This window comes from Cyprinodon tularosa, unplaced genomic scaffold, assembly GCF_016077235.1.
Source record: "Cyprinodon tularosa strain WSP-4 unplaced genomic scaffold, ASM1607723v1 ctg157, whole genome shotgun sequence".
Lineage (NCBI taxonomy): Eukaryota > Metazoa > Chordata > Actinopteri > Cyprinodontiformes > Cyprinodontidae > Cyprinodon > Cyprinodon tularosa.
In genome coordinates, this window is record NW_024038405.1 from 839,948 (window position 1) to 852,639 (window position 12,692).

Sequence of the window (12,692 nt, forward strand, 5' to 3'; positions counted from 1 at the left end):
AAAAAAAAAAAACATTTTAAAAATGCTGAAACACCAATTTCCTTAGTAGAGGTTATGACAAGCTAAAATATAAAATTATACAAAGGGTCAAATTTGCTATCTGTGTATATCACAGTATGTATTTTTAGCTTAAAAAAATAAACCAACTAAATTACATTAATGAAATATTAATAAAGGTCCATGTGAGTAAAACCCTCTAATAGTATAATCTATGTAAAACTACAAAAACAGGCAAATAAAGATAACACACAAACACTGTATGTGACTGTGAAGGGAAAATGTTTCTTCTTCACTTCTTTATTCAATATATCCCAAATAAAAGCACTTAAATAATGGGCATGTGTAGTTAAAACCGAGAAGCTGGTGTCAGCTTACAATGGAGCGCTGAGTAAAATGCTCTGTACAAATAAGAAAAAAAAATGCCTGTTCACAATAGAAAATATGAAGGAAATAAAAAAAAGGTAACAGATTATCCTCAAGGAAACAGAAAGTTCCACACATTACAGAAAAAAAAAATGCTTTGTACTACAACATTCATACTTTACGCATAAAAGCTCATATACAATGCTTTACAAAAAAAAAAAAAACATGAAAAGTGCAGTAAAGGATTCATTTCTTACATATATACATTTACTTTTAATGCCTTTCAGATTGTTCTTCTTTACAAAATATACACACAAAATTTTTATTTTGTTTTATTTTATGTATAATTTTCAGTATCTAGAATAGCTGTTACTCCATAGATTGTGTTTATTTCTTAAATGGCACAGCATCATGGTTTGCAAAAGTATCTGTATCCCTTCGAATACTGCAAATGTTCCTTCCTTATAACCATATATATAACCACAGGTGTTCAGGTTTTCCTCTGGTATTATTTGGATTATATCGACCAACACAAAGCAACGTATAACTCTAAAGTGAAGGAGAAGTTAAACAGCCTTCTGGCCCTTAACAGAATTAGAAAAGTGGAGCATCATTTTTTTTGCTCGGCGAACCTACAATCAGTGAAACTAAAATTCACTGTAACAGGATTTTATGTGATGGTCCAACACAAAAAATGGCAGGACTGGACAATTTTCCCAAAAATCTAAACTGCAATTAATTTAAACCAATATTGAGGTGCAATTTTATTTGGATGTAGATGTTTCACTCCAGGGTTTTAGTTTTTTTCATTACCCTGCATGTCCAGTCTGCAATGTTTCAGAACTTTACTGCAACCTTTGTTTAGAAAATTGCTTACATGCACAGATCTGCATGCCAGTTGGAAGTTTTTCATTTTTTGTTGGAAGCAAACCCCCTTTAAACATCTAGAAGCTAGAAGAGAGTCTTAAATGTAACATTACCAAATTTGAGTGCTTCTGCAATTTTATGGTACAAATGCAAATAATGCCCAGCCCTACAAAGTAGTGTATAATTGTGGAAACCAACTTAAAAATGCAGCTCAGTATGAAACATAGAGGAAATTGGAGGAGCTTTTCTTCAGCAGGAAAAATAAGGCTGTTCAGAGCCCAGAGGAAGATGAATGGAAGCTACAGCCGCCATTCATCTCATCCACAGTAAACTGTTGTCGAGCTCTGAACAAAATCAGACCTGAATAACCTCCTCAAGATGAAGCATCCTGCTAAAGATTGTGGGATTATGTTGCTAGATTTAGATGTGAAGGGAAAAATCTAAAATCTGGAATATGAAATCTGCGTTTCAGATCACAGGGTTGGAAAAGCCTTGTCTGGTGGTTCTGCAATGGATACAAACACAGACCTTACCATTTTTTTTTTTTATCTGTAGGAAAGTTTTCCTGTGGGAAACAACATAAAATTTAAATAAAATACAAGGAAGTTTGTAGTATTTCAAAACATTCAAAACATACAAACACATCTGCAAGGCCTGGTAAATCAAACTGAGAACATAATGCCCCATCAGGGCAAAGAAAAAGAAACTATATCATTTTCTGCTAAGATGATGAAGTAAAACATTACAGCAAAAGGCTTAACCGTTTAATAGTTTATAAAGTGTAACACCTGGAAAAATAAATCCCATTTTTATATGATTAATGTGATGAGAAGATTCTCTTTGATTATTATAAGTCGTTGAGAAATTAAAAAGCTCCTCTCTGTTAAAAAAAAGGGGTAAAAAAGGTAAATATGAAATAAAGGACATACAATAAGCTCCCAGTGGAAAGGAATAAATACGGTGAAAATGTGTCTTATAATTAACGTGGTCTGCCAGAAGGAAATATTTGCACATTGAAAATCCTCAACATTCCACACTCTTATTTTTTGATAAGTAATAACCCAAACATGAATATATACAGAAATAAATAGAGCCATGTATTACTAAAGAAAAATATGTGGCAATGTTCTAACAATTAAAAAAAACGTAGAATTTGTTTTCATCTCAGCACTGAAGAATCTACTGACAGAACGGAGACGCAGTGGGATCAAAAGTCTTGAAAACATCCTTTAGCGTTCTGTCATCCGTCTCGTCTGGATCTTTCTGCTCTGCTTCTTCTTCTAGAACCTCCTCCTTTTCATTGTGATCCTCCTCCTCTACCTCCCCCTCCTGCTCCCTGCTGATCTCCGTCTCTTCCTGTGCTCCTGCAGTGCCCTGTCCTCCTTGTTTAGCGTGCCTGGGGTCGGTGTACTGAGGCCGGATCAGCCCGGCCAGCGCCGGGATGGGGAGATTATGGACTGCGGGGGGTTTGACAGGTGAGACGGGAGGAGGCTCGCTGGGAGAAGTAGGAGGGGTTTGATTTGAGGTGACCTCTGTGCTCTTTACCTCTTCAAACGAGCCGCTGCGCTGAGTAGGCGAGAGAGATGTTGCCATGGAGATCTCCGTTTTGGACGGTTGTTTCAAAATCCCAGGTTTGTTAGGAGGTTCGACCGGCTCCTTCTGTGTCGGCTCTGTTTGGGAGCGGGGATCGTACAAGCGGATCCCCCCAAGGATTGTGGTGGGACTCTCCAGCCCTCCGTCGGAGGATGCCAACCGCGGGGCATACGGTGGCAGCCGCTCAGTTTCCGGCTTGCCTTGGGCAGCTTGGGGAGAGGAGTTACTACTGGCCTTCTGGAGCCTAGGGTCCACCAGTCCTCCCGCAGAGGAGTGATCCTTCTGGCCCAGCACTTTGGAGTCTAGACTTCCTTTACGCTTGAGTCTGGGGTCCAGAGATTTCTGCTGCCGTGGATCTATGGGTCTCTCTGTAGAGGATCGGGACTCCGTGGATCCAGTGGCGATTCGACCCAACCGTTCTTTCAAACGGGCTGCTACTAGTCTGGGGTCAGAAGGTGTAGGGCTGGAACCTACGGAATGGTCCGGAAGGTTCGTTCGGTTCATCTGAGCGTCTGCAATCAGTGGTGGAAGCGGCAGGTTGATGGAGTGCTCTTGTTTGGGAACAAGGGAAGGGATGAGGTCCTCAGGTGCCCACACCACCGTATGAGCAAAGGCAGGTCGCTGCAGCAGAATGTCCACCCGAATGTGACTGAACTGTTTCAGCTGACAGCGCGGATCCCGCAGCACCAGGCCAGGACTGGCTTCCAGCGGGATAAGAACTGCTCTATCCTTCAGCTCCCTCTCTCCTTCTACATCATCCTCACCGGTCGGAGCCTTTTGTGGAGTCGGATGACCTTGCTGGCGACCGAGATCGGTTGGTCTCACCTTCCTGGGATCTCTGGGGAGCCTCGATTCAGCGCCTGAGTCCAACTCTTTACTGGGATCTGGGAGTCGCTGTCTAGGGTCCGTCTTCATCCGAGGGTCGCTGGATGGTGCGCGTTCTTTCATGAGCCTGGGATCTCCCAGTGCTGGAGCCGCCGAAGCAGCGTGGAGAAGCTTCGATTGACTCTGCTGCATCTCATTTTGCTTTTTTAAAGATTTGAGGATGGAGGAGACACAAGAGGCCCCGTCCTCCTCGTCGCTGGAGTACCAGTTTGTTGTTTCATCTGCAGAGAAATATATACCGTTAGCAACATTCACACTTCCTGCTAAATGTTCAACTGTTTTACATTTCATAACATGACAACCACAACTTATTAGACCTTTTTTGTTTATGAGTTTCTTTAATCTGTACCTTAGGGAACGGCATTGCAAAAGGTTGCGCAAAAGTATGGTGGAAGTTGAAAAGTCACATGGATTTCACTTTTTTTTTTTTTACAAAACCCTTTCCTAAAGTGAAGTCTGAGTTCACATTTAGTCCCACTTACTCATATCTATACATGAATCACCTATACATTAATTCATTCCCCTTCTGTGCAATTTAATCTCTATATAAATCCAGCTCATCTGTGAAGGTTTTGTTAGATAACGCTAGTGAACAAACATTATCATGACGACCAGAAAGAACAGCAATCAGGTCAGATATAAGCTGTGGAGAAGTGGGCGATATCACTAAGAACTGTCTGCTGAATTGCAAAAGAATTTGCTTTGCCCCTTAAGTGAAAATCTCTCTGCTGAGTACTAATCATCACTAGAAAGTCTCTGCATAAATTCTGTCTTTATGCAGTTTTAATTACTGCAAAGATCTGGAAGAAAACCCATCTGCAACAGACTTGAGACTGACCAGTCCCAAGTATAACAAATGTTGGGCTGAGCTGACAACAATGGAAAAGAAGAATGTTTTTAGTCTCTCATGCAAAGCTGGTAGAGATATACAGCAAACAAATAAGAATGTGTTAGATCAGACACAGGGGTGCCTGAATTGATATGCACACTGCAGAGTTTTGAAAGATTTAAAAAGTTAAAGTTAAATAAAAAAACAACTAAGTTTGAGTTTGTAGCATGATATAATAAGAAAAAACACTATTTCTGCAAGACATTTAAAACGCTGCTGTGGCCTTACCTAATGTACTGTGATATTTATAGGCTTCCAGGTAGACTGTCATTTATCATTTTCATTTCTTCCATTCAGAGCATTAAACATGTCTACTTACCCCTGTTTTCACTCTTATCCAACTGTCCATCTGCTCTGTGTGGCTCCTTGCCCTGGGACTCCTGCTGCTGCTGCGTCAGATGCAACAAGATGGCCTTCTGCACCGCTGGTGGCAAAGACTGTAACTGTGACTCTGCACCCAAAAGCTGCTGAAGGCTCTGTATGAAAGCCTGACCAGGTTCCACTACAATATGAAAAAAATGCATCATAGCTTAGTAACATGCGAAGGGTTAAAAAACGTATTTAACGGCTGTTTTAGAATATCACCGACCTCCCTGTTGACCCATTGCCTGGTTTTGGAAGAGGTTGCTAAAACTGTCTGATGGGTTCTGACCAAATGATGAGAAGGACAACATGTTTTGTAACAGCTGCAGGTCTGGTGGAAATGGAGGCTTCTGCACGTTTATCTGCTGGTTGATAGCGGCTGCATGGAAGGGTGGGGGCGGACCAGTGGGGGGTGGTAGTTGCATTGGGAATCCGTGATGCGGCTGCTTTCCTGGGGGACTCTGTGGCATAGGTGGGCCAATAACAGCTGATTCAGCTGGGGCTGCAGGAGGAGGACCTGAAGCCACAGCAGCACCACCCTGCATGTCCTCTGAACCTCCACTAAACTGAGCGTCTCCATCCCCCTGGTTCTGGGTATAGCTGGAGCCACTGAAAAGTAAAGATGATTGTTAGAGTCATGAAAAGTTGGAGTTTTAGATCACGTTGATTAAAGAACACTCTGGTTACCTCAGAGCGATTTTTTGTGCCAAATCAACAGTAGGATGAACTTTAATTTCAAACAGAGAGGGAATCTTCTTGCCACAGTCTGTGGGGCTGCTCTGCCCTGGGGTGGGCAGCAACCCCACTCCAGGCGGGGGCTTTGGTAGTGGTGCGATACCCTGCTTTCTAAGATCCTCCAGCTCCAACTCGTCTTCTCTGGCATTCTCCTCCTCTGTGTTTATTATCTATCGTATGAAACAGAGGGGAAGCATTCAAATAACAGAACATCTCACTTCTGAATTTAAAGATTAGGTCTGCTTTACCTTATCAAGCAGCTCTTTCGTCACATCATTCAAAGCATCATGGGAGAATTTGCAGTTATCCCCTTGGTAACATTTGGCTCCTGTGTGAAAAAACTTGCAGGGGTATTCATGTGCAAACAAAGGTTAAGGAACCTTTTCAGGATCAGTACTTTGGCCGCTTTGTAAAAATATTCACACCCTGGAAACTTTCTAGTTTTGTTACATTAAGACCCTATAATTAAATACCTATCATTGACAGAATATTTGCATTTAACTGAACTGAGAGGCTAAAGAATAATACAAATTTATTTCAAATGTATAAAGGACTTTACACATTTTAAAAGGTAATGAAATAAAACTGATAAGTTAAAATTACCTTCCTTTAATCTGATTTCCAGTGCAATCACTTGCTAAAAGTAACCTAATTAACAAATAGAGTATCCCTTTGTATCATTTAATATCAAAACAGCTTTTTAAGGCAGCAGAGGGATGTTGGGGAACATTAGGGCCCTGTCACACCTTGTCGATTTAGACAGCGTATGCCTAACGTCCCAGAAACTTCTAAAATGCTGGCTGAACTTTCTATATATTTTTTCAAGTTTAGTCGTACATATAGCATATTCATAATGAGTCCAGAACTTATGTCCAATGACAGCCTAACTTATGCATAACACACGGCAGCGTAATGCCCATGAAATGATGCACAAGCCAAAGTCCTAAGGGGAGCAGTGATGCGCCCGGAGTCGCCCGGTCTGCATAAAAAGATGTCTTTGATCGCGATATTAACCTAGCTGCTGTTTACCACACATTCAAAAAAACAAAACAAAAAAAGAAAGAAGAGGAAAAAAGACAGAAAGAAGGTTGGCAGTCAGAGCAGATTCAGCTTCATGTGACCGACTACCTTATCCTCCTAACAATTAGTTCCTCCTTTATCTTTATCACGTATCTTAGTAAAATACAGTTTGCTGTTATAAGGTGAGGAAACATGGAAATAGTTATGTATAAAAACATTTACCAGAAACTGCTCATAAATATAAATCAGAATATTTAGTGAAGGATATTATGCATGTAAATGCAGTGGTCTCCTTTGCTGCAGTATCCTTGCAGGTAAAACTTGCAAAGCTCCTTTTTCTTATCAGGTACCACAAGCTCATGTTCAAATTTGCACTGTTCCCCCTGTGCAAAGAAAGGACAAAATATTTCAACATAAGTATCATCAGTCATCGCTGTGAAAAGAAGCTGCAGGACATTTAAGCTGCTATACCTTGATGCAGCGACCCTCAAGGAAGTACTTGCAGATGTATCTACCATTATGTTCAACTGTATGCTGACTGATGAACTCCTTGCTCATGATTGGCCATTTCTTCTGAAAGCCAGAGGAGCTTTTTCCCTCCTGTGGCAGATTATAGAAATTAAATAATTATATAACAGAAAAACAATGCATGCTGAATGAATGGCAGGGGTTGTAACAACATGCAAACTGAGTGAGTTTTCCAGGGAGAGACAGTACATACAGGTCCCATGTCTTCCATTCCCAGGTCTCCTCCTCGGCCCCGTCCACGTCCACCCCACGGTTTGCCCTTCATCTTCTTGTTCTTCATCAGCATCCCTCGCCCTCTTCCTGGTCCACTCCCTCTTCCCCTTCCTCTCTGTCCGACTGAAATAAAATTAAACAGATCTCTTCAGTAACACTGAAGTAAAAGAAAAGTAATCTGAGGAAAAAGCTGTTTGGATCTAAAAAGGATTCATACACTGTTGTTGCTTCATGCCTCTCAAGTTTCCTCTGCTCATCTGTTCCTTTGAGTAGCGTCCCCTTCCCTGACTCCCATCTTTAGACTGCTGGTACTCTGACATGTCATCTTCATAGTCCTCCTCTTCCTCTTCATAGTCGTACTTGTCATCGCTGTAGTCATCGCTGTATTTATCAAAGTCGCTGCTCTTTGGCGGAGACGACTTCTTCGAGTTTCCATGGAGTCCCTTCGAATGCTATCAGTTAAAACAAACACAGTTTTATTTTGTTTTTTTCCCAAAAACTCGCATAGTGCTGCTGATGCACAAGTAATGATGAACTCACTAGAGAGGACTGGTTCTCAGGCTCCCGGCTGTAACCTTGGCCCTTCCTGCTTTTGGGCCTTTCATAGTCTGAGTCGTAGCTGTCGGAGCTGGAGCTGCTGGAGGGAGAATGATGCTGGAGAGAGGAGGAAACGAAACCTGCTTTAGTGGAATTTAAATCAACCAAAAACAGCTTAAAATTATGCAAAAATATTCAGCTGCAGACAGAAAAGCAGCATGAAGATGTTTATTACTGATTTAGCGAATGAGAAACGACCGACTACCTTATCCCATTGGAGACAGGCAACTGTTAATGCCTCTCACAAGTAATGGAAGCGTCAAAGTTTGGTAGATAGAGATGTTTTTTCTTCTTTTACTGCTGAGAGCTGAATTCAGGACATGTGGTAGAACTATCACCTTCCTGGTGTCGAGCTAAATACGTTGAAACTCAGACTTTAGCTGCAGATCAAACCTCATCAATCCCCAACACACCCAAAATGGGCTTTATCTCTGACTCCTCCTTGTTGCTTTTGCACCTTTTTTCCTCCATGTTTTACTCTACACTATACTATCATTTATTCTGCTTGCAAGCAGTGCTCTGTTAAAAGCATACTTGTGGAAGGCGTCAGTGAAAATCTATATATACATACGTTACAATTTGGAGGGTTGAATTACTGAAATACAATTATATTTTTAATTTATATGCTTTTCAGTTTTGCCTAAAACTCATCCTGTTGTAATAATGAGGCGGCTGATAACTCACTCTTTGTCTTTCACGTTTCCTCCTTTTGGACCTCCTCTTCTCCCTCGTCTTTTTGTATCTTTTCCTCGAATGTCTGCGTCCTTTTTCTTCTTTCTCTTTAGTTTTCTCTTTTTCTTTTTCCTTCTCTTTCTCGTTGTCATCCTTCACCTCAGCGGCCTCTTTGTTCTCCTCTTCGATCTCGATGCCCTCATCATCTATTTCTCCATCTTCCAGCTCACCATCCTCCCTAAGAGAACATTTTACATTTAATGCCAAATTTGTTTTCCTTATAGGTGATATTACATAGAAAAACATAAATATTTTATTTAGAAAATAGTTAACACCCTCAGTAAAGTCAGCCTCTAAACACCGGATGTCTTCCCCACAAAGGACCAATTCTCTAGTTATTTAATACACTTTAAATCTTATCACTAACTGAAACAGCTAATATATGAAGTTTGACTTCTTTCATAACATTTGTCAAAAAAAGTATGTCCTATTTTCTCTCATCTTTATATAAACCAATGAAAACTTTTTGATTTAAGGTTCAAGAGGTTTACAGCATTTTATTAATTAATAATAATAATAATAATCTGTTATCAAAATAAGGGATAAAAAGTTTTGATTAAAATAACACTAATTAAAGTCCATAAAAAATACATCCATCAGCAGATGAATCAAAGCATAGGTGTTTTGTATAAAAAATATAACCTATTATTATTTAGGTGCAGTTTCACATCAGCATTAAACACTTTGGATCTCCTTTTAGCATTTCAGTTATAAAAGGACATCTATTACAGGACTAGATTTTGAAGGATTTGCAAAAAAATATAGAATAAATTCCAAAATATATATATTTTTGTTTTTTTTTTATTAAATAACATAACCAAACATAAATTATCCTTTAACACCTTTTGGTGAAAATACAGTAAATAAACTATAATGTATGATTATAGGAACAAATTAGAACAGCTCATTTATAATTGACTAATCAGTTCAACTGCTTATGAGAGGATAATGATTCAGCATTTTTTACCCAGTTTAAACTTGAGACATTCAGTTTGGTGTTCTCCTGCACAGCAAAAAATTAAGTATTTTTTTTCCCTCAAAATAAGAGGATTTTATTCTTGAACAGATCAGGTGAGACACTGTGCCAATGGAATAAGACAATTTATATTTAAAATAAGAAAAAAAGTGCATCATTTTATTTCAATAGTATGTAAATATGTCACCTCGGCTCCTGCAGCAAACTTTTGATATTGTTCTTATAAAGCAACATGTCTGATCTATTTATTTATGGGAGGTATAATTAGCTCTAAAAATTAAAAAACAACAGGTAAGCAAAAAGTTTGCCAAGAGGACTAGTGTAGACAAAGATCTGGACCTCTGGAATAATGTTCTTTATCTGGAAGAGTCTAAGAATTATTTGGATACTAAAACAAAGGAATTTTCCAGGGACTGCAGGGATCAAATCATTTGTGAAGCAAAGCGCAAGTGTCCCCTTTGGGGATGTTTTTCTACAGTAGAACCTGGTCAGCAGACCATCATATATAATAATCTATCAGAGGATTAAACATTAATAATATTAAATACAATATTGTTGTGATGGAAATAATTGCTATGCTTCTATTTAAAAAAAAAAGCAATCAGATTATTTTGCTATTTTCACTAAAGGTTTTTGTATTATAAGAATGTCAAAGGTTTATGCATAAACTAAATGAAGCAAATACTGAGATGATTTTTTACCTATAAATTACTTAAAATTAAATTATATAATTAAATCAGTAGCAGATGCAAGAGATCACAAGTCAAGAGGTGCACAAGATTTTTTTTCCCCTTTTTTTGTGGGGGGGGGGGGGGGGGGGGAGTTTAATAGTTGCTCAATAAAAATTTTTTTTTTTTTTTTTGCTAGGTTTCATTAAAATAAAGAGTACATAGATAAAAGCTTGGAGCTAGAGGAACCAAAGGTCAACCTTGCATGAACCCTTTCTGAGCAGTTCTGCCAGGTGACCGCCAGGGGGAGTATGGCAGCATGATGGGCGTGGTGCCTTCGTCATTAGTTATTTGCATAATGTCCTGCAGATGGCAACAACAGCTCTATGAATCCCAGCAGCATAACAACAGAACGATGAGGTCTGAAACCTCGCATGGAAATGATAATGAATCATCAAAGTGAATATGGAAAAAATAGAGGCTGTTTGCACAGATATGCACCAAATAAATGCATGCAAAAAGAATATTAAGAGGGGGAGGAACCTTGAAAATGTCTGCAATAAACATTAACACAAGCATGTAGACCCACAGCACTGAAGCGCACAGATGAGCGTATTAAGAATTGCATTAAGAACATTACTCGACCTTTCATCCCCTGCAAGTTCAGAGTCTGTCATGTTTTTGTCAAGAACGGGGGCTGGGGGACTGGAAACAAGGCTCACAGAAGCCATTTGGAGAGAGAGAGGTAAAAAAAAAATGACGGATCTGGTTATCCTTCTCCTCGGTATCAAGAGTGAATTATAACACGGTCACTCAAAGGAGACGGCTGGTTTGTGAGAGATGCTGGAAGATTTCAGACTGGAAAAGACTCACGGTGTTACATGTCTCGACAGAGACAGTAAACAGACACTCTCCTCTTTCATACTCAGTGGCGTTTTAACCCTGTGAGCACAACTCGACACCCCGCTTTGCTAATGTCCCGTCGGTTGACAGCTGCCACGGTGGAAATAGAGGAGACGGAGGGAGAAACAGACAGCAATGTAAACCATGTTCGCTGGTTTCAGCATCCTCACAGGCTTTCTCAACAAGGGATATCATCACAAAATGGCTTCTGAGTTATGCCGCACATTCCTCGACAATGACTCCACCACCTATTTATAGGCTGGACGGATCTATCTAACAGGGATAGAAAATCTCGACCGGCAATTGGTCAGAAATAGCACGCGCAAATAAACCGGTTATTGTGATTGGTTCATAGAAATGCCAGTCGATTTCAGCGAATTCATTAAAACCAACGCCTTTTTCAAGGCAGCTCTTACTGGTTTAGCTGTCTGGTTAAACTGCCATGACGCCCCTAAACGACATTTAATGTATAAAACTCATATCGATGGTAGTTGTTCTTAATCGCTCTATTGACAACATCGTATGTCTTCTCTTGTTCCTTCATCGAAGGTTGCTTGGCTATAATTGCAGAGTGACACCCCAGTTGCACTGTACAAAACGTACATATACGAGTCAGCCATATTGTGAGTGGCAAGTGCGCCATACAAATCAAAGCAAGTGTGGTTGGAAACTCTGTTTATCAATGAAATACACACTTTTACTCTAGAGCAGAAGTCTTCAACAGGGGTCCTCGGAGGTACTGCATGGGGGTCACGAAAGTTTTGGTTGATTAGACTTTATTTTTATACCCTCCCCCCCAACCCCTCCCCCCCCCCGAAAATTTTTCCACTGTCTTTAAATACACATTAACATGAATTCAACACACTAGCAAACAGATAAATGGAGGCAGAACATGTCTTTTAATCATCAATGCCAGTGGCGGTTCTAGACCAAATGTCCCAGGGGGCCAGCCGGGGGCCAGCGTGTTTTCATGGGGGCACAGGAAAGCATGAAATAAAAAACAGGGCAAGAGATTCAAACATATCAAGAGAGCTGCATGAAGTTACATTTTTATTCAATTAGATTTGACTATACAATTCCTATTTCTTATTACATCAATAAACATTCATATTTTTAAATATTGAATTTGACAAATTTTTGACTTAATTTAAGTGAAAATTACCGTTTTCTCTGAAATCTGAATTAGAATTAAATAATGTGATAATATATAAATAAAGCTGTAAAAATTAGCGCAATTTGTTTTGAAAAAAACATTTAGCAGATGAAAACTGGGATCCTATCTCAACACCACTGAAGCTATCATGTTTTTGTTTTTCATAAAAAAAAACAGGGGCACATGCCCCTGTCGGCCCCTGTCTAG

At 39.7% G+C, this 12,692-nt stretch overlaps 1 protein-coding gene across 1 annotated transcript; it reads right to left on the bottom strand.

Moving 5' to 3' along the window:
- Positions 1–258: 258 nt before the first annotated feature.
- LOC119780203 (zinc finger CCCH domain-containing protein 6) lies at positions 259–11,625 on the bottom strand. Its single transcript, XM_038280149.1, has 12 exons — positions 11,075–11,625; positions 8,738–8,963; positions 7,997–8,110; positions 7,674–7,908; positions 7,437–7,579; positions 7,187–7,315; positions 6,984–7,098; positions 5,944–6,053; positions 5,648–5,865; positions 5,187–5,569; positions 4,917–5,099; positions 259–3,929 (listed from the first exon to the last, which is right to left on the bottom strand). Exons 1-12 carry the CDS (start codon positions 11,158–11,160, stop codon positions 2,410–2,412), a joined length of 3,462 nt encoding a protein of 1,153 aa, XP_038136077.1. The 5' UTR covers positions 11,161–11,625; the 3' UTR covers positions 259–2,409.
- Positions 11,626–12,692: the final 1,067 nt, after the last annotated feature.